Source organism: Erpetoichthys calabaricus, chromosome 15, assembly GCF_900747795.2.
Source record: "Erpetoichthys calabaricus chromosome 15, fErpCal1.3, whole genome shotgun sequence".
In the NCBI taxonomy this organism is placed as follows: Eukaryota; Metazoa; Chordata; class Cladistia; order Polypteriformes; family Polypteridae; genus Erpetoichthys; species Erpetoichthys calabaricus.
This window is the reverse complement of record NC_041408.2, coordinates 38816518-38842324: the sequence shown is the minus strand read 5'-3', so window position 1 is coordinate 38842324 and position 25807 is coordinate 38816518. Positions and strand designations below refer to the sequence as shown.

The 25807-nt window shown below is 40.8% G+C and overlaps 1 protein-coding gene across 1 annotated transcript in view; it reads right to left on the bottom strand.

Annotated features, from left to right (window-relative positions):
- LOC127525920 (uncharacterized) overlaps positions 1–25807 on the bottom strand; it is a 365431-nt gene that overhangs the window by 1560 nt on the left and 338064 nt on the right. The window contains exon 11 of the mRNA XM_051919237.1: positions 2100–2302. Within this exon, the coding sequence (XP_051775197.1) occupies positions 2100–2302 (203 nt within the window). The remainder of the gene's footprint in view (positions 1–2099; positions 2303–25807) is intronic.

Below are 25807 nucleotides of genomic sequence, written 5' to 3'. Positions count from 1 at the left end.
CAAAAGAGACCCGAGCGCTGTGCACTTACCAGCGGTCGCTGTTCCAGTGAGAATCGGGGTCGGCACAGCCACGGATATGACTGGCAACCTTCGCAGTAGTTCAACAGACGGGATCCGGGAGGTAAGTCCCAGGGCTGACGCCAGTCGACTCGCGAGGGTCGGTGGGGCAATGGCCAGTGTTTGCCTTTCAGCTGGGGGCTTCCTGGATTCGCGTCGCCAGTCAGGCTGTATCAACCTGCACTACGGGAATGGAGCAGCGACGCTGGACGTAATGGAGGATCCGCAGCGTATCCAGAGGCCGCGACAGAGGAGCGGTAGCGGGTCTTGTCAGACCCTCGGGAGGAAAGGGGAGATGACGGCGGACTGGAAGTCCATCCCCGTGGCAGGCGAGAGAGTGGACGGCGTGTCTTACGTACCCGCCAGGGATTGGATGGAGGCGGGACGAAGGAACGTCCATCTCAAGCAAGGGGAGGGCCGGAGAGAACCCGGAAGAGAGCTCCAGGGAGCACAGCCGGCGATCAGGACCGATGAACTGGTAAGTCCTTCGCCGGCTAACATTCCCTTTGTGCCTGTGACTCGGCGTGAGCCGGAGGATTCCCCTCGGTCCGTCGAGTCTGTTTTACAGGTGATACACGGCCTTCGAGACTATTTAGTCGAGCTCAAGAGGACGGCGATCGCGTCACGTCAGGGGGCGGAAGAACGCGGCGCCGGATTCTCTGGCCGGAGGTTCGTGGCGACGCAGGTAAGTGGGACTTGCGTCGTAAATAAAATCGGAAAAGCGGGCGAATGGTCCCCGGTGTTGTGCAGTTCCGGTGGACAAGTAGCCGCGATTCCAACAAATGAAACGAAAAGAAGGGCTGATTGCCTGGGAGGGGTGGTGCCTGGACGCCGGCTGATGAGTGCCGTGGGTCCTAGTACACCACCGCCGGCGCCAGCATCAGCTGCGTGTTGGTCCACTCGGGTGCAGACAGCAAGGGGTCTCTGCCTTTCCCATAGGGAGACTCCAGCTGTCAGGGCACCCCAGAGAAAAGGGGAGGGCCCGAGGAATAAATCCGGGTCATCTCACAGAATGAGACGTGAGCCCGTGAGCTCACGTACGGAGACGGGCAGGCCTCTGAGGGTGCAGAGGGAAGTCCCAAAGCCAGTGGGGACCTCTAATGGGCGAAGGGTCCCAGCCAGAGGTGCATGGAACCCGCGGAGAGGGCACAACAAAGGCAAGTTGCGGGGTGCCGGTCGACAGTGGGAGCGCAGCCAGTGCACAGCACAGAGGGACGCCAGGGGATTGCGTCCAGGCAGCGTCTCTGCCCCCCTTTTCTTTTATGTTACAGGACCGGGCCCTGGACGAGCCGGTGGACCCACTTCGTGGGGAACCTGCCCTCGCGGGATGGGCCGCTCCGCCCGACAAGTCTTCACTGGTAAGGGAGCACTGTGGCACGCGGTTGGGGGTGGTACCCAGCCGGGACGCCCAGAAGGACAGGAGGAGGGCTCATGCCTCCTCCGGACCGCCAGGGAGCGTCCTCATGCCTGGAGGACTTGGGACCTCAGCACTTCCGCCACACTAGGAAGGGCTGGGGGGAAGAAGAAAAAAGAGACACCCGGAGTGCTTCCGGAAAGACAGCCGGCACTTCCGCCACACAGGGGCGTGTCAAAGGAAGATTGCCGGGAACCACCTGGAGCACATCCGGGTGACTATAAATGGGGCCGCCTCCCTCCTAGCAATGAGCTGGAGTCGGGAGCAGGAGCAGGACGAAGCTCCTGGAGAGAGAATAGAGGTGGCCCAGGGACAAGGCGAGAAAAGGCCCAGGAGAAGGGAGACTGGGGCTAGAGCACTGTGAGTTGTGCGGGACTGAGATTATATTTGTGTTGTGTGGACGAAAATAAAAGGTGTTTTGCATAAAGATGCAGTGTCGGTCTGATGGTGTCCGGGCAAGTCTCACAATTGCATTTCAACTGATTAAATTTGAAGAAAAACGGGGAAAATGGAGGTATTTTAAAATGTTTGGCTGGTAGTGTACATTTTTCAGTGTTTCTTATGACACATATATAATATAACTAGAATACTAGAATTAAAAAATACTGAGGATATCATTGATTCTCACCTGGCTGAAGGACTTGCAGGATTGAGATAAACAGATTTCTGAAGATACTGTACAGCTTCTTTACATTTTCCCTGTAGAAAAGACAGTCTACCAACATGAAAGTTATATTTCCAGTTGTTTGAATCCAAAAACAAAGCATCCAGGTATTTAATAAGAGCTTGATGGAGTGGACTTTCTTCGTCTGAAACTGTAGGAATTCCATCCTAAAAATGTAAAGAAAAAAATTAAGTAATTGTTATGTGTAAGAAAAATTAGACTTAGGGGTCACATAGCCATTAGGATAAAGTGTTTAATATGCTTTCCATATTAAAATATAGCATTCATCTTAAAGAAATAGCATAAAGGATTAATATAAATGTCAGAAACCTGTTCAGGAAGGAAACCCGATAAAAGTCAAGTGAACAACAAAGTCAAAGATATAATACACAAAATGTCCTGAAAGATGAATAAGAGATGACTAATAAAATATCAGATGTTTTGTAAACAACCAGAATGGACATCTGTTACATACACAGCAATTTCAAGGGTTGTGGCTCAACCCAAAGGGTATAAGAAGATTGAGAACAGACTTTTATTTTATATACAGTAGATCATTTGGATATAAACCAATGAATCAATTAGAGTACATTGATTGACACTGTATGTAATTTCATTGTTTTTAAAATGAACCTTGTCATTTGGGGGGAGTTGTGTCACACATGCATGATTAGGGGGCAGCCAAAGGGCCAGACAGAGTGCGAAAACACACCAGAGCGGAGTTTAAGACAGCATATTAATGCTTTTCTCTTTTCCTCATCAGAAAATAGGAAGAACAAAACCATCATGTACCTTGAATTCTACGCATGAAAACACCATCCTAATACATGAAGAACTTAAGTGTTTTCATCCGTCCATCCCTGATGACTTCACTTCCGGTCGCCATCTGATGACATCACCTCCATCACCTTCTGTTATTGTCACCCCATTCCTTCTTCCTATCCAGATTACATAAATTGCTTTGTTTGTCCTTGTTTGGTTGTCAACTGTTTTCATGAACTTGACCGTGATATCAGTGCATACTGATTTGTTTATTGAGCAATGACAGTATATGGGGAAGGCTCCCCAATGCTTAATCTGTTTCTCTCGCATTTATTTCTTTACAACTTCTATCTTTTGTTTTTCTGACAATTATAATCATGCTGTAGAAGAATGACCCCTGTTCAAGCATAAGCTGAAGAGTAATAAATGATGCAATGAACAGGTTTTCTCCTGCCGGATTACTGACCAAAAGTTTTTATCAGACTTGTCTTGTTAGAAGATATGTTTTTTTTTAAATTAAGAAGTTGATTTCTACCAGTTATCAGTAATTTCCCTCAGTGAAAATAATGCATACAGTACAATGAATAAAAATACTTATTTTTACTGTTGCTTACATAATCTGGTTCAATATATTTGACATTGCAAATATGGAAAATGTCTGACTATTGTGAACTAATTTATTGTATATTTAGTCATTTTCTTCCCTCAGATCACAATCTTGGTAAAGTGGTAAGGCTTATGAAATATGATCAACCCAAAAGCTATGTGGCCTAAAGTCTAGTACATTTTGCAGAATCACCCACAGTGAACAGATTTAGGAATAGGCTCCAGACAAACAGTAGTACAACATCCAAATTGTAATTTGCAGATCAGAACATGGTCCCAATGAAAGACTGGGAGTCATAATGGCTTCTCAGTCTGTTTCAAGGTCACAGATATGTCAAGATAGTGTGTACATTGTTTGCCTTGACTTTACTAAGTTAACAATCTTAAAGCATAGGGCCCGGTTGAGATCGGCAGGTTTCACACCCATGTTTTAAATCCTGTGGCACTAGGCTTGTGGAAAGGAGGAAACCTTGATCCCGAAGAACTCTAAAAAAAATGTATAAGTAGACATCAGTAACTAGAAGGACATCTGCCACTTAGAATAAGGCAAGAGTGTGATTCTGTAACTGAGAAGTCCTTAGTGAGAGCTTAGAGCTATAAATGGTCCCTAAGCATAGATTGTCGCTTCTCGTTCCTAACCAAAAAAACCCATCCAGCATGGTTACTTTTCTTGGGTCAAAATTACAAAAACAAATGGAGCTTGTTCTACATGGAGTTGGATTTACTATTTCAAATAAGATAGTCAGCTGTTCTACATACTTTCCTATTGGCATCAATAAGCACCTCATAACCCTTCATCTCCATTTGAAGAACAATCCGTCGACTTTAACCATCAGCTCCACTGAGCCAGCTGAAACTGCCAATAAGAACATCAAGGAATAATTATATCCATATCTGGATATTACACTGATTGCTATTCTCATAGAAGAAAAGCTGATTATCTGGAGGAAGGATACATCCCCAATATGTAATGGGATACCATTGCCAAGCAGGTTGTGGGCAAGGCTAGTCCAGCAGCATCCTCATTTTGACCAAATGTGCAGAACATGCTCTCCTTATGAACAAGTCTTTTTGCCAGAAGGGTAAGCAGAAGAAAATACATATTCATCACTGATTCAAACACTTGAATCTCCTGGAATATGTAATCATACATACCAATGATCTGAATTAAATTTATGTCTTATGGGCTGTTCTTCCTCAACAGACTATTGACTAACATGTGTAAGTATGAATTTTCTACTTGCCTGCAAGCAACAAGGCACTCTATACATAGGTAAGATGAAACTCACTTTCAGATTTCTTCAGGATTTAATGGAGTTCAAACTCATAAGCCAAATCTTTAATGAAATTAATATTGAACAATAGGGAAAAAATTCTACTAACTGTCATCCACTAGAAATGCCAAAACCAGGACAGGTTTAGTGAGAATACTATGTAAATTTGGGATCTCCTAAACTACAAGAAGGAAAACATTCAGAATGTGGGCAAAACAACATCAAATTCCAACAGAAGTATGAAAAACACCAGCTCTGAAATTCATAATATGTAAAACTAATGGTTGGAGGAAAAAGTTGAAGAAATTGCCCTAAAACGCAGTTTCTTCCAGATGATGAACAAACTACACAGAACAATGGTACAATCTTAAGCCAAAAGTAGGAATCCTCCTGAAAGATGAATATCATCTTTTAATACTGGAAGAAGCACTACAAACGACTGTTGAATCATTATATTCACACATAATAGTCGTTACTGAATTTTGACAATAAATAATATTTCAACAATAAATAATACTTAGTTCATATAGAAGTAGTTCTTTAGGTGAACTAGTTCAGTGAACTCTACTGCGAGTTTCTTGTATGCAGTTCATGAATGAACTTCTCCAGATCAGTAGGGGGCATACTGGCTCATTCAATCAGTCAGTGTACTGAGACGGTCATAGTCACTTAGTCAGAGTAAATTGATCAATGGGAGGTGCTTGGTGTCATCTACCAAGTCAGTTATTGGCTAGTTGTCATCGTAACTGTTTTGCTGAAACAGTTTGCTGATCTGCTATTTCCAGAAGACAGCAGCCATTTAAAAGAAATTAAGATGATAGCTCTGGACTGTCATGGAATATAATATAAAATGTAACACACACTGTTGTGACAGATAGGGGGCGCTATCGCTCCCTTGAACCCTCAGATCAGATGCCAGACACCAGTTAAAAGTCCAATTCTTGACTTTATTATAATAATAATGTGCACCAAGCACCCTCCACTCCACAATACTCATAAACCAATACACAATACTAATAATCAATAACCAATCATCCACTCCCAGACGCGTTGCCACCCTTCTTCATCCGTCTGGGATTTCCCAGAGTCCTTTATAGTCCTTGACCTGGAAGTGCTTCTGATCCCTCAGTCCATGTGACTTCCCAGCACTTCCGGGTCAAGTGAAAACTCCTCTTCTTCATCCCGGAAGTATGTCATTTCTTCTGTTGCTGTGACTAGGACGTACTTCCAAGTTATAGTGCTCATAAAAATCCTTATGCCTCCCTGCAGCATCCTCTGGCGTCCCCCATGGTATCCAGCAGGGCTGTGAAGGAAAACTCCAATGTCCATAATTCCCTGCTGGCATTCAGGGCACCTCCATGCTGCAGGGAGGGCTCCATCTGGTGGCCTGGGGGTATTGGCCGAGATGAACGGCCGGCCATATCCCACACTGTGCATTCTTAGAAAGGATTTGTTCATTAATTTCAGTGAACCAATATATTCATTTAGAGACCAATACAAGTACAAAAGAACTAGTTTGTTCATTCTTTGCACATCAAGCCCGTTGTGTCACTTCTTGTGTGATTTTGGGCTAAATAAAAAATAAATTGCATTGTATTGTATTGCATTGTACTAGTCAGTGGACCTAAAGGCGAGGTAAGGGTAAGCACTGCTGTGCTATAGAGGGAGCAGTTGTTTTTCTTGATAGCTTTGAAAATATTTATTTCAAATATATATACAGTATATCTCCGAGTGATAGATTTGGTGGAAGTATATATACATATTTTGGTTTTGGGAGATTGTTTTCTTCTGGAATTGGTGTAATTGTTTTTCTTTTGGTATATACACACACTTGCTTTTTTTGTAAATATTTTGTCCTATTTTTCCCTTTTCAAGAGCTTCCTGAGCCAGATTCAAAGAAGGAAGACTGACTTTGTGTGTGTGTGTGTAGTTTTTGCATAAAGGACTGTAGGAGTGAATTGCACTTACTGTAAATACATTTTTTTTTCGTTTTTGTTTCTATTTGGTTTTGATGGAATTTCAGCATTGAAGGACTGTGAAACAATGTCTGCCTGACTCTGCTGTGTTTTTGTTGTACATCACTCTTGTAAATATACTTGCACCTTTTATCCTTCAGTTTTTGGTCTGTGTCTCTTCTCAACTCTGATTCTGTTTGGCTCATCATCCATCAGATGTGCAGCGTGTAGGTTGGGGGCCACTTTCTCCCTCTCATGGGATATCACAGACATTACTCTGTTGTGCATATTCATCATTTACTGTGCCTCCACATTATTCTGCTTCTGATGACTGAGTTTGATGGAACCTCTCCAACCTATACTACCTTAAGGCTAAAAAAAAGCTAAGAAAGTGTGATTAGGACAATAACCATTGATAACTGTGCCATTTTGCCCACTCAGAACACCTGACCACTCTGGAACCCTATGCTGAGGCCTTCAAAAGTCCTTCCTTCATCATTGGAAAAATCAAGATCCTCTATTACGATATGTTTGGCCAGGTCACAGGGTAATTTTTTAAAGGGGCCAGGAGGTAAAATCTAATCAAAGTGCAGTCAAAAAGCAAGTAGACATCTTGTTTAACACCAGAATCCCTGAAGCCTACAAAAAAACTCATAATCCTGGGCCACCTTAAATTCCTTTGCACATCTCCATTAGCGTCTTTTGTTTTGTAAATGTGTTGATCAGCACAAACAGCAAGCAGCCTGCTATCCCATCCCATACCCGCCGCTGCAGCTGAACTAGATCAAAAAGTTCTCCCAGCTTAAGTCTTGTTTATCTGGGTGTGAGGTGCCAGGAGTTGTACAGGGTAAATAATATAGCGTTATTTAGAACACATACATGGCACTATGTAAATGTAGGATGACAGGAAATGTGAGAAATGCAACAAATGTTGAACACACACCTAAAACAGAGACTTATTTCATGTTATAGATAGATAGATAGATAGATAGATAGATAGATAGATAGATAGATAGATAGATAGATAGATAGATAGATAGATAGATAGATAGATAGATAGATATTTATGGTCATTGTCACTTTTACAAAAGAACAATGAAATTGAAGGTGCAGTCGACTCAGTGTGAGGCATAAGAGTTAAAAAGACAAGAAGAGAGAAAATGATAACAAACCAAATAGTAATAAAAGTACTTTACAAAATATACAAATTGCACTTGTTGACTTAAGGTTTATATTGCACATTAGGAGAATAATATGGAGCAGTTTTATTCTGAGTTCAGGGCCATGATTGCTTTTGGATAAAAGCTGTTTTTAAGGCGGTTTGTCCTGGTTTTCATTGCTCTGTATCTCTAGCCCGATGGCAAAAGCTGGAAGAGGTAATGACTGGGATGAGATGAATCCTGTGAAATGTCTATTGCTTTTTTGCAGCATCGGGAGGTGTAGATTTGTTCCAGAGTGGGGAGGGTACAACCAATTGTTCTCTCCGCTGTGCTGACGAACCTGTGGAGCGCTTTCCTTTGTGAGCACCACACACACAGTCTGTACGTGAGCACACTCTCGATGGAACAGTGATAAAAGGCAAGGAGCAGATTTTTGGGGAGATGGTTCTTTCTGAGGATTCTCAGAAAATACAGTCTCTGCTGCGCCTTCTTCAGCAGGTCCTTGGTATTGGCGCTCCAGGTCATGTCACCCTCCAGCTCAATGCCCAGAAACCTGAACACCGGAACCCTGTTCACACAGGCCCCACCAATGATGAGTGGCTGGATGTCAGTTTTGTTTTTTCTAAAGTCAATAACAAGCTCCTTCATTTTTGTGGTGTTGAGGAGCAGGTTATTGACTTTGCACCACTCTGACAGCCGCTCCACCTCGTCCCTGTATGCCAGCTCACCCTCCTTGCCCGAGATGAGTCCGACCACCGTTGTGTCATCCGCGAACTTTATAATCTTGATGCTATGGTGAGTGGGGACACAGTCATATGTGTAGAGGGTGTAGAGGAGCGAGCTGAGCACACAACCCTGCAGCGTCCCAGTGTTGAGACTGAGAGCAGTGGATGTGTGGCGACCCAGCCTGACCCTCTGGGAGCGACCAGACCGGAAGTCCAGTATTCAACTGTAGGTGAGTGATGGAAGTCCCAGATTTGCCAGTTTGGACACCAGTCGTTGTGGGAGGATGGTGTTAAACGCCGAGCTGAAGTCTACAAAGAGCAGTCTGGCATAACTCCCCTGCTGCTCCAGGTGGGTCAGGGCAGCATGAAGGGCTGTGGCCACAGCATCCTCCATGGATCACTTTGCTTTGTAAGCAAATAGAAATGGGTCCAGGTCTGCTGGCAGGCAGACGATGATATGACTCCGCACCAGTTTCTCAAAGCACTTCATGATGACAGATGTGAGTGCCACTGGGCGGAAATCATTCAGACTGTTCGTGATGGATTTTTTCGGCAGCGGAACAATGATTACTACTAATGGGAAAATTCTGACATGAAGTTTATAATGTGTGAAGACTGAAGTCTAAACATCAGATAAACACTTTCACAAAAGGTACACATATAACAAAACAAGTGTGCTTTTATTCAAGAATATAACTGAAGAAAAAAAAAATCAGGTTGGGGTACTAGGCTGATATGACCACTTGGGTGGTGAAGTGGTAAGAACTGCTGTTTCATAATCAGAAGATTGTGGGTTCAAGTCCAGCCACTTCCCAGAATTACCCTTTTGAGTAGCAAGCTGCTGTTATTGTTACCATTATACAATAAAAACATATATTTGATTTGAGTCTGTAACAGCCCGTGTAAATTTATGGTACTTGTAAAAGTGAGCGTTTTATTTTTTTATTCAGTTCTATTCTCTCACTCACATTCACGCACATTCACTAGAGATGCAGAAAGTAGACAAGAGTACAAGGAGATAAAGCGCAAGGTGAAGAGAGAGGTGGTGAAGGCTAAAGAAAAAGCGTATGATGAGTTGTATGAGAGGTTGGACACTAAGGAGGGAGAAAAGGACCTGTACCGATTGGCTAGACAGAGGGGCCGAGCTGGGAAAGATGTGCAGCAGGTTAGGGTAATAAAGGGTAAAGATGGAAACGTAATGTGTTGAGCAGATGGAAAGAGTACTTTGAGAGGCTGAAGAATGAAGAGTATGAGAGAGAGAAGAGGTTTGATGATGTGGAGATAGTGAATCAGGAAGTGCAATGGATTAGCAAGGAGGAAGTAAGGACAGCTATGAAAAGGATGAAGAATGGAAAAGCCATTGGTCTAGATGACATACCTGTGGAAGCATGGAGGTGTTTAGAAGAAACAGTAGTGGAGTTTTTAACCAGATTCTTTAATGGAATCTTGGAAAGTGAGAGGATGCCTGAGGAGTGGAGAAGAAGTGTACTGGTGCCGATATTTAAGATTAAGGGGGATGTGCACGACTGTAGTAACTACAGGGGGATAAAACTGATGAGCCACAACATGAAGTTATGGAAAGAGTAGTGGAAGCTAGGTTAAGAAGTGAGGTGATGATTAGTGAGCAGCAGTATGGTTTCATGCCAAGAGGAGCACCACAGATCCGATGTTTGCTCTGAGGGTGTTGATGGAGAAGTATAGAGAAGGCCAGAAGGAGTTGCATTGTGTCTTTGTGGACCTGGAGAAAGCATATGACAGGGTGCCTCGAGAGGAGTTGTGGTATTGTATGAGGAATTCTGGAGTGGCAGAGAAGTATGCAAGAGTTGTACAGGATATGTACGAGAGAAGTGTGACCGTGGTGAGGTCTGCGGTAGGAGTGACAGATGCATTCAAGGTGGAGGTGGGATTACATCAGGGATCGGCTCTGAGCCCTTTCTTATTTGCAATGGTGATGGACAGGTTAACAGACGAGATTAGACAGGAGTCCCTGTGGACTATGATGTTTGCTGATGATTTTATGATCTGTAGCGATATTAGGGAGCAGGCTGAGGAGACCCTGGAGAGGTGGAGATATGTTCTACAGAGGAAAGGAATGAAGGTCAGTAGGAACAAGACAGAATACATGTGTGTAAATGAGATGGAGGTCAGTGGAATGGTGAGGATGCAAGGAGTAGAGTTGGCGAAGGTGGATGAGTTTAAACACTTTGGATCAACAGTACAGAATAATGGGGAGTGTGGAAGAGAGGTGAAAAAGAGAGTGCAGGCAGGGTGGAATGGGTGGAGAAGAGTGTCAGGAGTGATTTGTGACAGACGGATATCAGCAAAAGTGAAAGGGAAGGTCTACAGGACGATAGTGAGACCAGCTTTGTTATATGGGTTAGAGACGGTGGCACTGACCAGAAAGCAGGAGAAAGAGCTGGAGGTAGCAGAGTTAAAGATGCTAAGATTTGCACTGGGTGTGACGAGGATGGATAGGATTAGAAATGAGTACATTAGTAGGTCAGCTCATGTTGGACGGTTGGGAGACAAAGTCAGAGAGGTGAGATTGCGTTTGTTTAGATATGTGCAGAGGACAGATGCTGAGTATATTGGGAGAAGGCTGCTAAGGATAGAGCTGCCAGGCAAGAGAAAAAGAGGAAGGCCTAAGAGAAGGTTTATGGATGTGGTGAGAGAGGACATGCAGGTGATGGGTGTAACAGAACAAGATGCAGAGGACAGAAAGATATGGAAGAAGATGATCCTCTGTGGTGACCCCTAACGGGAGCAGCCAAAAGAAGAAGAAAAAGGGTTTCTTTGGTCTCGAAACTACCATAAAACTTTCACCCAAGTAAAGAAAGTCCATACCACTGCCACTATGACCACCGAATTAAAAAAAAAAATCACACTGGACGGCAGAACCATGCAGAGCTCAGATCTGAAGAAACTGCATCCACAGACCCATTCCCCGAGGAGTGAAAAATCTTTTTATTGAGCATGTCTACAGACACTCTCCTCGATTCAGTGTCGTCATCAGAGTGCTTCTAAAGATGTGCTTACCATTAAAGGGGTTAAATTTTAAAAAGTTGGAGGAGGTTTTTCTCTTCATGTCTCTCTTCCTTTCCTCTTTCTCTTAGGTACAGGATGAACTTTGTTTTGTTTTTCTCTTTGCAATTGTATTTTTTTGTTGCTTACTCTTGATTGATTTTGAAATAAATATGTTATGTTATTATTATTTTTTTTGGTTAAATAGTATTATAATATTTTGCTTTTTTGAAAATAAAATAAAAATTAAAAAATAAAGTACAATCATCAACTCCCAAATACATAATCCTAAACTTGAAGTTAGTAAGACAGTTCCTAAATAAACCCCTGCAACCTGAAACATACATTCTCTTTAAATTGTTTTGTATCATCTGATATGGACCTTTGTCCCATCATACTCTTGACGTCATGTGCGGGCACCTCTTGCTAACTGAACCTAGTGACTCAATGGTAATCAGCAATAAAAAAAGCCTCAAAATGGTGGCACCCATGGAAATCAAGATGGTATCTCCTTTAAAATAAAATCCAAAACAAAAAAAAACCTGATGAAACATTTTAACTCAAAAACCCATATGGGAACCTATTAGTTAAAAAGTAACTATGGAAGAGAACATGAAAAAAAAACTAAAAACAAAGCACATCATACCAATAAGCACTTTTCACATGTCTGCACCAAAAGGAAACCACCAACAAAGATATTCAATACTGCACGATTTTTGCTGGCACCTCCTTTAGAAAAATCTGCCATTGGTTCTTCAGGAACCTTGACCTCAAGAAAGAAACCAAGTTAAATGATTATTATGTTGTTTGCATCACTTATCTTCCATATGGGAGCAAGGTCTGAGGTACCTATTGTTGTCACCTAAAAACTCCCAAGAGATTCAAAAAAGGGGCATCTCTGGAAAATTTTCTGTAACAATTTTTGAACAAGAAGCTTTGAAGCCATGACCTTAAGGAAGCAGATATGCTGGCTGTCACATTGCATCAGAATGCCCAAATCCCATCTTGTCAAACAAGTCCTCTACTTTCAGTAAGTAAAGATATGGGAGCCTTTTGTGGCAAGAGGAAGTAGTTCAAAGACCTATGAAGGCCTACCTTACATTAACTAACTGTGGTACACATTAAGTTAGCTGGCCTCTTTCAATTGGCTGGATCAAGTTTTTTAAATGCTAAGTTGATGTCTGTTAACTCTCTGGTTAATTTGCTTAAAATACTTCCAAAAATGTGTTAATGCTTTATATATAATGGTTTGCTTTGTTCAGGTAGTTGCTTCCTACAGAAGCTCTGCATTCTCAATATTTTTCAACTTATTTTACTAGTTAATAGTTTTGATTAATATTAAGATTTGATGTGATCTAGCATCTTGCTTGTCACTAGAATCTATATACATGGAATTTTAATTTGCAAAAGATCTTCTGCTGTCATCACAAACTACAAACCGAGTGTTATCTCATTTGAACTGCTTTTTGGACAAGCTGCAAAAAGTTGGGAGAAGTCACAGGGAGAGCGAAGCTGGAGCAAAAATTAAAGCAAGGCAGGAAGTATTATGAACTGGCCTGCTATCTATTATAATGGGCAACACTCAATCTCAGAAAACATGGATGAATTGTCTCCTCTCAGAGCGACTCATGGTGCATTCGAGTATTATAGAATTTTAAATATTACAGATTTGTGTCTTACACCTGATATACCTGACACTGTTTTAATACTGGGTGAATTTCAACTGATTGGAATGGACATAGACTTAGTGCTAATGGGCAACACTGAATCTCAGAAAACATGGATGAATTGTGTAATCTTTAATTACACAAATATTAAATAAGCTAGCTTTGCAAATAACGAAGCACAAGAACAGGAACATTGAGACATAATCAATAACTGCTTTATAACTCAGTATCTTAAAACACCAACAAAGTGGTAACACTGTCTAGATTTAGTATAATGTAATAAATCAGGATAGGACAGAAGGGGTAAAGGTGATTACAACATTAGGATCTAGTGACCATACTATAACAGATTTCACTGTGTTTTGGCAGTTACATTTAATTTTAGTAGGGTAAACTTTCAGCAGATGCAACAAAGCCTAAGTAAAAAAATTAAGAGAAGGTTTTGAGTATGTAGACAGTTAACACAATAACAAAACAATAGGGCATATGAGAGGAGGAAAGCAATTGTGAAAAAGGATATAAGAGAGGCCAAAAGACAATTGGAGAGAAATATTACAGAAAAGGCTATCACACACGTGTGAATTGGAGCGAGCTCTATGGATCAAGTGAGGGTAATTCCATGCCAGGCCAAGGGGTGGCGGGGTTTGCTAAACTTTCTTCTGTTGTTTCTGCAGACAAAAAACAGGAAAACCTGTTCGATCCAACTCTGAAGACGCCACTTCCGGTTCTGGCACCCAGAAACGAGTCACTTCCGGTCCGGGTGCCAAGAAGCAAGTCACTTCAGGTCCTGGCACCAAGAAACATGCCATTTCCAGTTCTGATCCCAGAAGCACGTCATTTCCGGGTTCACTATGCCACTTCCTCTCTAGAAAGTTAAAACCTCCATCTTCTTCAACCATAGTTCAGTTCAACTACGGACTCCAATCCATGCACATCAGTGCTATTTTCAAACCCTTTTGCAGCCAGGAAATTATATGGGTGGCTACCCCAAACCTTTTTTGAGTGTGCTTGCTTCATCCTATAGACTGACTACCTTTGGAATCTGTAGTTGGCATTGTGAAAGTCAAGGAAGCCATTATGAGGCAGAAAAACAATAATAAAACCATTAGACGCATTGGTAAAACCTTAGAATTACCTAAATCAACTGTCTGGAATATCATTAAGAAGAAAGAACGCACTAGTGAGCTCAGTAATCACAAGGGGACTGGTAGGCCAAGGAAGACCTCCACTGCCAATGACAAAAATATCCTCACTATGGTAAAGAAAAAGCCTCAAATGCCTGTCTTTAGGAGGCAGATGTGGATGTGTCAGAACAGAAAGAAATACACACGCCACACTGCAAGATGCAAACCACTAGGTAGCGACAAAACATAATAGCTAGATTAGTTTGCAAAAAAGTACTTCAAACAGCCTGCAAAATTGTGGAAAAAAGTATTGTGAACAGACAAGACAAAGATTAACCTGTATCAGAGTGATTGCAAGAGCAAAGTGTGGAGACAAAAAAGTAACTGCTCAAGATCCAAAGCATACCACCTCATCTGTTAAACATGGTGGTGGGGGTGTTACAGGTTGAGCATGTACAGTGGATAAAAAAAGTCTACACAACCCTGCCAAAATTGCAGTTTTTGTGTAGTATAAAAATTAAATCAAGATAAAACCTGTCAGAACTTATTCCACCTTAATTGCAAAGTTGCAACTTATACAAAGACGGTGAAAACAAATCAAAAAATGTATAGTTAGAAAAGGAAAAAACATACAAAAAGAAGGATGTGGCTGATTTCAGAATCAATCAGTCACAATACGTCTTCTCTCAAATAAGCAATTAGTGTGCACCTGACATCAATTAAAGTGGTTATGATTGAGCTCAGATAAAATTTGACTCTTCCTGTGGGATTATTCTGATATCCTCTTGGTTGCAACATACTCCAAAAGCCATGATCCACAAAATGCTTTTAAAACATGAATAGGCTCTTATCACTGAAAGGTATCACACAGGACAGGGGTACAAAAAAGTATCCAAAGTATTAAACAGACAGTCATCAACAAGAGGAAAAAACTATGGGTCAACAGTGACCAAGATCAGGACGTCCCTCCAAGATTGATGAGAAGACAAGGAGAAAACTGGTCAGGAGGCCACCAAGAGGACTACAGCAACTTTAAAGGAGCTGCATAATTTCCTGGCAAGTACTGGTTATTCTCTACATGTGATAACAATCAGTTGTATTCTTCATATGTCTGGGTTGTGGGGTAGGGTAGCAAGTCAAAAGATATGTCTCACAAAGAAAAACGTCCAAACCGGGCTAAACTTTGCAAAAATGCATACCCAGCCTCCCACAACCATGTGGAAAAATGTATTATGGTCTGATGAGACCGAGGTTCCAAAAGGTATGCTTGGCGCAAAAATAACACTAGGTATATAATAAGTGTTCTAATTTCTACATGGTGTGACTGAAATGTATACAAATACCCTTAAAATCTACAATGTGCACTTTAATCATGTTTGAATTGTTCGATTTATAAAACCCTTGGCACATATATTTTAAAAATCTATGCACACTGGAGAAACTCCTAAAGACGAATGCCTAGCAAAAACTACTTTGTTGTATAAAAAGGGTGATCGGCTGATCCAAGTATAGATAGGCCAATAAGCTTAATGTGAATCACAGGTAAATTAATGGAAGCAATTACTAAGGAAATGATTGAGCAGCACATGTCCAGAATAGGAGTATTACCCAATATTCAAAGTGGGATCATATGAGGAAGGTTGTATTTCACTAATACTTTGGAATTCTATGAGCAAGCAGCAAAACCATATGATAAGAGAAGTGCATATAATATTATTTATCTTGATTCTCAGAAGGCTTTTGATACAGTACCACATAAAAGATTTGCAATCAAACTAAAAGATGTGGTAATTCAGGGCATGGTGTGTAGGTGGAAACAAAATTCGCTGAAACATAGGAAGCAAAGGGTTATTGTGAGTGGGAAATTTTTTAGAATTGGGTGATGTGGTGTACCTAAGGAATGAGAGCTGTGTTTACTACCTTTTTTAATATGTATAAATGATATAGACAATAACATAATCATCTGGTTGCAGATGATACCAAACTAGATGGAAGGGCAAATAATGTTGAATTATTTAAATTGTAACAGAAGGATTTGCATAGCATATAGACTTGGGTAGATTTCTAGCAGATAAAAGTTAATATAAGTAAATGCAAAGTATTACAAATGTTAAGTGTGGTGGGGAGTAGCTCTTTAGGGAACTTTAAATCTCAACTGAATGGTATTTTGGAAAATCTAAATAAATAGATGGACGGGCTTGCTGGGCTAAATGGCTTGTTCAATATTTTTAGCTTTTTAATGTCATAATGTATTTATGCCTAGTAATGCTCTACCACTTAATGAACCAACCACAAACCTACAGAGACATAAAGAGAGGGGCCAGCAAAACGGCTTATGAGAAAGCTTTACAAGATACCAGTGTCAGAGAAGACAGAAATCTCTAGGTACTAGGCATACAATCATTACCAAATACCAGTGAACACCAAGATCTATTTCAACAGATAGTGTTTGCTGGAGATCAGCCAAAATATAATCCTCAGCAAGAGAAATTTAGACACAACAGTAGCTAAACTAGCCACGGAGGCAAACACTGAGGTTGGAGCAATCAAGAAAAAGCATAGTCAATACCCATAGCCAGTTCTCACAAGAATCCACCCAGTCTAAATGTTATTTACAAAGGTCACAGAGAGAGACAGGAAACCAAGAAAAACTCTTACTTTTAACACCTTAGGTTAGCCTAGCCGATGTCTTTTTGGACCTTACAATAACCCTGTGTATCTGAGTGTGGTAAGACCACTTGATGGACAATATGGGGCATTATGGCTCATTATTGGCAACCTCAGCTGATGTGGCTAGTCTATTTCCTTGCTAAACATTGTTAACAATAGTAAACTATCATAGATGCTTATAGAATGTTGCTTTTATAGACACTCACGAGTGACATATTTAAACTATGATAACCATGGTATTTTAATTATTGATTAGGGTTGCCAAACACTTATAGCCTTATAGACAAAGAAGAAGTCTCACCCTGTACTGTGAAAGCTGTTTGTGACTGGAAAAAATATAATGTCTGTGGTATATATTGAATTTATGGTAGGTTCTTTTAAATAGCAACACATGAAACAACCATATTCCAAAATTGGTGTTAAAAGTAAATAGATGTTTCAGAATGAGAAGAAAGTTGTTTAAAGTTTCAAATACAAAATTTGAGTGACTCACAAAGGTAAATTATAGTGATGCAGGGTAACTGTGATGTGAAAGATTATGTTGAGAGTATGTTCTAGAGAATATGTGAACTTAAAAGATAAGTTAGGTATTTTTGAAGTCAAAATATTATGATTTCTTTTCCTGCTCTTTCGAAAATTTTCAAACTGAAGAAATTGTTGGTTCCAGTCTGAAACTGTATTTGTTTTTTTTTTGTTTTCATGACCACTTAGCAGCAGCAAGTTAAACAGCAAGCTCCAGGCAAGTGGCACATTGGATTTGGCAAGTTCAGAGACGTGACCTTTAAGGCCTCATATGAATCTAAGTACCAGTAGCCAAAAATTTGAGTAGTGCCAAGTGGTTATTTGTAAGTGAGAATGGTGAACTTATTTTTTTTTGTTTTGTGTAATGGCACAGTCGTGTGCTGTGGATCTGATGGCAGATTTCCAAGGCAAGATTCAGGATTAATGCACAAACCCAAAGGAACAAATGATTCCCCTTCCTTTTCTCAGAGTACCAATAATTCCTGTCTGTCTGCAGCAATGTCTGTCCTTGAGTCTTCTGATAACATGCTTCTGGATGCTGCCATGGAGGTGGACATAGGCAGGCCAATGAATGGGAAACTATTTGCATTATATTATGCCACTAATCTTTAGTGTTTCACTGATATGTGACTGCTACACCTTTCATTTCCTCAAAACAGTAATACAATGTTGGATCTGACAAACTTTGCATTTCTTTGTAGCTAGTAGCACACGTGACTGTCCTGTCTGCACATTTTTGTGTAATATATGGCTTGACCTCTAGTTTCATGAGGTGACGATCCATAATTGTATAGGGCTTGCTCACTTTGCATACCTCACTGGTTGCCCTGACTGTCACATGAAAGGGCAGGAGTTTGATAAACTGTTGCAATCAACCAAATTTTCCACTGCTTAGATTTTCTATGCACGCACTTGCCTCGACACTTTAGCAGCCTGTGGCCTACAAAGATGAGAGCCAGTCAAACAAACTGCCAAATCTACACTAACATAGTTGACACAAAACACTCCCACCATCACTTATTGCACTAACATGTGAAAATCTCACTTTTTCTGTTTTTAACCCCACTGCAAAGCTCTGGCAGCTTTCCAGTCCTCAAGGCACAATGTCACTCCAGTGCTTCCAACCAACAGCCAAACAGGAACTGCATCCTACATGAGTTCTGTTTGTGGCCATGAACATAGTGCATTGAAGACCATCCTGAAAAATAGCAAAAAATGTCATTTGATGCTTTTTTCCTCTTTTCTGCCTTGCCTTTGCCTCTCACTGCCCAAAGAGCAGGAAAAGAATAGGCCTTCCAAGCCCTCTTCACCAGGGACATGAATAGAAAACCTACAATAACCAAAAACCTGCATCTCTGATGATATCCTCTGAGGCCCAGAACCCCTACATCCAGATATCTACATCATCTGACACCTTATTCCACTGCCCATTCTCCTTGTGGATGCCCTACTACTCTTGTGGGTTTACAAGTTTACTTATCAAACTTATAGCCACAGGCTGATGAGAGCGGGTACTTTATAGGTAATTAATTCCTGGGGTGCCATCATTATAAGAGGAAGGGAGCAAGGTGGTGGCAAGACATCCTGGAATAGCTGGATATTTCCCACCAGGAGAAGATTTTTTGATTTGGAACATTGGTGCCTTTTTCTGTTATGTTTTATTTGTGCTTTTTCTTTTTTTGTGTGTGGGGTTTTTTTGTGCTTGGCAGGTTGTCCAGTAATAAAAGGCTCATCACAAGGTAAAAGAGCCCATGTTGGGGAACGTGTTTACTTAACTGCACAGGTTTCTGCTCAAGCCAATGATAAAGTACTGAATGGCTCAGTCCATTACTTGATAACTTGCAGTAAATTTGTGGCACCTGGCCTTCAACCCCCTGCAATACTATTACCATCCCCATCGATGATGCCCATGTCGATGGTTACTATCCATCTACGCCAGAGATGTGGTGTTATGTCTAGAGGAGAAGAAGGCTCTGGTCTCCTCCATCTTTAGGTCTATAATGAAGATGGAGTCCATCAAGAAAAAAATTTTCTCTTCTCCTACTCCATACAGGTAATCAAAAAACTTCCAGGTGCCACTGCCAACATGGTGATCTGGGTGAGCAATGGGTGCTGCCAGATACTCATCAGCATGCTCACTGACACCAAGAGTATGGGCCTCGTGCCCATGTCCATTGAGTTAATTCAGCAGTATAAAGAAACTGATGTCATCCAGCCTAAGATCCTGTACATGAATCATTACTGGTTTCCCACATGGGAAACTACAGTATGTACCACAAGTGGGGGAAGCTGGTAGTTAGCCTGGATTTTGACACCTGATGAGAAGCTTCGTATTAGGTGTCACAACCAAAAGTACCCCATCAACAATCTCTTCATGGCGTGATTCTCATTCTGCATTTTCAGGTTTCCCACATGGGAAACTATGTACCACAAGTGGGGGAAGCTGGTAGTTAGCCTGGATTTTGACACCTGATGAGAAGCTTCGTATTAGGTGTCACAACCAAAAGTACCCCATCAACAATCTCTTCATGGCGTGATTCTCATTCTGCATTTTCAAGTGGGATTATGAGGCTAAAGCAGGTCAAATCATCAGAGGAAAAGCACAACACCCAGTTCTCCAATGTGAAGCTTTCCATGAAGGAGCTTGTTCAGGAATTCATCTGCCACACAGATGATGCTCAGAAAACCAACAGGCTCATCCAGGAGAGGCTCATCCTTGATGTTATGAAAATGAGCCAACATGCAAAGTGCATGTACGGCATCACACTAAACCCAGGAAAAGTCCTCTGGTTCATAGCCCCTCCAATGGACAAGATCATCCTCATAGCCTGGAATAAACAGTATATTGAACCTAATACTTCTCTGTTCTGTCTACTAAATCAGCCTCAGGGAAGACAGCAGGAAGTATAATATGGACTATAATGAACCAGTCGTGATGATGAGACATGAAAGGTGGAATGGACTTTAAAGTGTGCTGGAAGGGTTTAACCTGTAAGATACTGAGCCTACTCCGCATCTAATAACATAAAAACCAATATATTTAGGGGTTAATTTGCATGATTGCACCCAAAGGCGAATGTCCTTGGTAGCTAATGATACCTTCTGACCCAATTTTAGGGTGGGTGCTTTTCTGCACTTTCTGTCAGAAAATTGTTTTGCCAAAATGCCAGATATCTTTATATTTCTCCATATTATTTTCCACTTAGCATGTAAATCATTCACATACAGTCAGGTCCATAAGTATTTGGACAGTGACACAATTTTTATAATTTTGTCTCTGTATGATTTTGAAATAAAACAAATCATTATTTGATTGAAGTGTAGACTTTCAGCTTTAATTTAAAAACAAGTTTATCAAAAATATTGTGTGAGCCATTTAGGAATGACAGACCTATTTTTCGGCATAGACCCCAAACCCATTTCCAGTTGCTCAAAAGTATATGGACATTTGACTGACAAGCAGTTTCTATAGCGAGGGTGGGAGCAGTTCCCTCATTATTTCATTAACTATTAAGCAGGTAAAAGGTCTGGAATTGATTACAAGTGTGGAATTTGCATTTGGAAGCTGTCACTATGAACTCTCAATATGAGGTCCAAAGAGATGTCCGTAAAAGTAAAAACAGACCATCATTAGGCTGAGAAAACAAAACAAACCCTTTTGAGAGACAGCAGAAACATGAGGAATGGTCATATCAACCATTTGGTACATTCTTAAAAAGAAGGAACACACTGATGAACTCAGGAGAACCAGAAGGTCTGGAAAACCACAGAAGACAACTGTTCTGGATGACTGCAGAATTCTGTCATTGGTGAAGAAGAGTCCCTTCACAACATTTAACCAAACCAAAAACCCTCGCTGGGAGGTAGACCTATCATCACCAAGTCTATAATCAAGAGAAGACTTCATGAAAGTAAAGACAGATGATTTACAAGAAGGTGCAATCCACTGGTAAACCTCAAGCATAGGAAGGACAGGCTAGACATTGCCAGAAAATCTTTTTAAAACCTGTCCAGTTCTTCAGCTATTTATTTTGGACAATTGAAACTAAGATCAATATATACCAGAATGCTGGAAAGAGAAGAGTATGGAGAAGAGAAAAAATGGATCATGATCCGATGAAAACCACATCATCTGTGAAACATGGTAGAGGCAGTTTTATGGCATCATCATGCATGGCTATTAATGGAAGTCAGTCACTAGTGTATATTTATGATGTGACTGCTGGCAGAAGTAGCACGATGAATTCTGAAGTGTATAGGGCTATAATATCTGCTCTGATTGAGCCAAATGTTGTAAAAACTGATAGGACAACACTTCACAGTACAGATAGACAATGAGCAAAAACATACTGTGAAAGTAAACCCAGTGCATTTCAAAGCAAAGTAGTTGAATATTCTTCAAAGGCCAATTCAGGTGACTAATATCAACCCAATTGGACATGTATTTCACTTGCTGAAGACAAACCTGAATGAGAAAGTTCAATCAACAAGCAGCAACTGAAGTCAGTTGCAGTAAAGGCCTGGCAAACTATCACTAGGGTGGAAACTCATCATCACTTGGAGATGACCATGAGTTTCAGACTTCAGGCAGTCATTGACAGTAAAGCATTTTCAATCAAATATTGAAAATAATCATTATATTTATGATTATGGTCATTTGTCCATATACTTTTGAGCACCTGAAAATAGAGGCACCATGTATATAAAAGTCTGTCTAAACAGCTCATCCAATATTTTTGTTAAACCCCTTGAATTAAAGCTGAAAGTCTTCAATCATATTTTGATTGCTCTATTTCAAATCCATTGTGGTGGCATACAGAGCCAAAATTCTGAAAATTGCATCAGTGTCCAAATACATATGGACCTGACTATAACTAGAAACACTAGGTACAATAGGTTGTGAAAGAAGGGAATGAAAAAGGTGAGGATGAAACCTTTACAAACACTCAAACAGGGACATCTTAAAGGCTGTATGGGTTAAAACGTTTCTAGAAATCTCAGCTATAGGCGACAAATCCACCCAATCATTTTGATTTAAATTTACTGTTGTAAATGCCAGGGGTCTCTGTTGCCCCTTTTAACCCAACAGACAGATACGCAGACACAGAGAAAAAGCACAATAAAGTTCTTTTAATTGTTTTTTCTTCTTCAAAGTGCCTTTCAAGCACCAGAACCACCATAATTAATTAAATAAATAATAAATTAATATAATTCTCTCCTTCACACCTCCCAGCAAGCTCTTCTACTTCAGTGCTCCTGTCCAAGTGATCTATTAGTACTTCAAGGCTATAGGGAAAGTATGACTCCCCCGGTCCATCGACAGCTTCCCCTGGCGGCACCCATGGCTCCCAACAGGGCTGTGAAACCGCACTCTTGTGGGAATCCGCACCGCTATACTCCAGGGGAGCTGCCATCTAGCGTCTTGGAGGAGACAGTGTCCAAAAGTTGCTGCCTTCCCCCCATCTTTTCCTTCTTAGGGCGTCCCGGCTGGGTTGAGCTGTCGGCTGTCCATAACACTGTACATTGAAGAAAATTTTCTAGCTCCTTGTTGACTCATTCATTTGCCTGTTTATTTCAGGGTAGTACCCTGAAGTCAAATTCACCTTACAACACATCCTTTCACAAAATGAATTCCAAACTTGGAAGTAAATTGTGGACCTCTATCCGATAGTATAGACGATGGAAACCCATGGAGACATACTACATTAAAAAAAATAAATTACACTGGTCAACAAGCATTTTGCTACTGGGATTCTTTCAACCTGTTCTTTAACAAATTTCACTTGCTGACTGCAAATCTGAAAACCGTTTTCATCCAGCACGTCCCATTTTTTAGTTATGATGTTCCAGGTCTTGGACAACTAGGGTGACTGGAGAGTAAAGATGGATAACCATTTTGATAAATACTGGTAATTCTCCTAGGGATGCCACATACTACTAACAGCTGTGAGTTGTTTACCCTGTCATTATTAATTTTATTTAAAAGTTATTCATTTTTAATTAGCGGAAAAAATATTTGTTCTTGACGCTGCAGTAGGTAATCGGTTTTACTGTTTCCTTAACATAACATTGCATTTCAGGACATTTTGTTCATTAGATTCAACATTACTTTGAAAATGTTGTCAAGACGATGGTCAGAAACGTTGATGCATTTCAGCATTTAAAAATAAGTTTGGTCTCGAAAAAAGTGAAGCCAAAACTAAGTAAGGTGTTTTTCTTGTTCCTGAAATCCATGAACTGATGCCTGCTGATGAGTTCAAAAGGAAACTGAAGCCCACTGAACCAGCAGCATGTGAAGCAGTCGTGCAGGCTGTCCAGAATTTTCTTGGCAGTCACAGAGCAGAGAGTTATGCTGAGCTTGTGGAGAATATGCTGGTATCGTCTTCGGGTTTGTTTTCAGAATAAACACATCAAAACAATTTTGGTGGGACATAGTTCAAACTCCAGATATTGTGCTGATATATTAATACTGATATTCAAATATGTCAAAACATCAATGATGTGTTATCTCGGAAACCTGACGTGCTGGCTTAATTCCGATTTCACATTTGAAATCAGTGTAAAAAACTTAATAAAGAGCTGGTCGGAAGTTCCCAGTAGCAAACAAAAACTATTTTTTTGTAGATCTGTGTTATTTATAGCTTGACCAGATTTGTGGTAGAGAAAAAACAGGACAACCACCTGTACCAGCCACTGCCATTAATAAAAACCTATGACAATGAAAGCTTGACATATAATGATTTGGGTCATATAATGGCCATTCTGTATAAAGTGTGATGTGGATGCGCTTTTAAGAGTGGCAGCACAAGTTGTTCCACACTGAAACACTGAATAACTATCTCAGAAATAACTGCACCTTGGCCAAGGCAGTGATCAAGTACCTATCGGCACCTTGTACCAGTTGTCACAAGAATGGACCAGAGACATAAAAAAGGTTTGGGGCAGCCACCTGTATATTGTTTCCTGGCTGCAAAATAGGAATAATTGTTGTACAGATCAGAGTCCAGAACAGAACTGACTTCGTGGCCAAAAGGCCAGCAGAGGAAATGACGTCATCAATGGGGCCGGGAATCAGAAGTGGCATCATCAGCCCCAAAACCGGAAGTGACATCGTCAGTGCGGCCGGAACTAGAAGTGCTGTCATCAGTGCGTCCGGAACCACAAGTGCTATCATCAGGGCTGGGTAGAATTTCCCATAACTAGTCTGCAGAGAAGTGAGATAAAGAGTTAGTGCACTCCGCCACCCCCTGGTCTGGCGTGGAATTACTCTCATTCAGGCCCTTTAGCTGCCTCCCATGCACATGTGTGTGACACAGTATAGACAGTGAATGCCTTTTCTCAGCTGTGTCAAATATAGTAAATGGCAGAAATGCCTCTTTTTGTTAAAAGCCAAATTACCCAGGGTTACTGGCCTCACTGTACTATTCATTTTTCTTTTACTTAAAGTCAAATATGTCTGATTATTGCACAAAGAATATGCATTCATTTTTTTGTGTATATATCCAATGCCATGTTATGTAACAGCATGGTGTCTTGATGTGCTTAAGTTACCCAAAATTTGTATGTTAAGCAGATTTTGGTACATGACCTGGAGTATTTTTGCTATAGAGATGGGCCATATCTTGCTTTTCTTCTCAGAGAAAGTACTGGCTGCTTAGATCTATAGCAAAGAAGGGCGTAAAAGTCAGCAAGTTAATAAAAAAATGATCTCTGTTTCAAATGCTGCTGTTGTTTGATAAAGAATAATAAATTTTCAACATAATTAAAACATTCAAACCTGAAGTAAATAAAAAAAAATACCAGCCATCACTTAACAGTAGTTGCAATGGTGGACAAAAACATATTGGTTATTAGGACCACCCAGAATTTCCATATCGGTGCATCACTAATCATTAGGTATTCTTTTGAATTAAACAACTTAGTTGGAGTACTAGGGTGTTGTACCGTGTTAGCCATTATGAATGTAGAGAAAAGCCAAGCAAAATGACACCTTTTATTGGCTAACTAAAAAGATTACAATATGCAAGTTTTTGAGGCAACTCAGGCCCCTTCTTCAGGAAAGATGGCAAACTTTCTCAGGTATCACCTAAAATCATTCTTTCCAAATTGCAATCATCAATAAAACCTTATACTTACAACTCCAAAGACAATTTTATTCTTACAATCCACACTTAAAAAACAGCTAT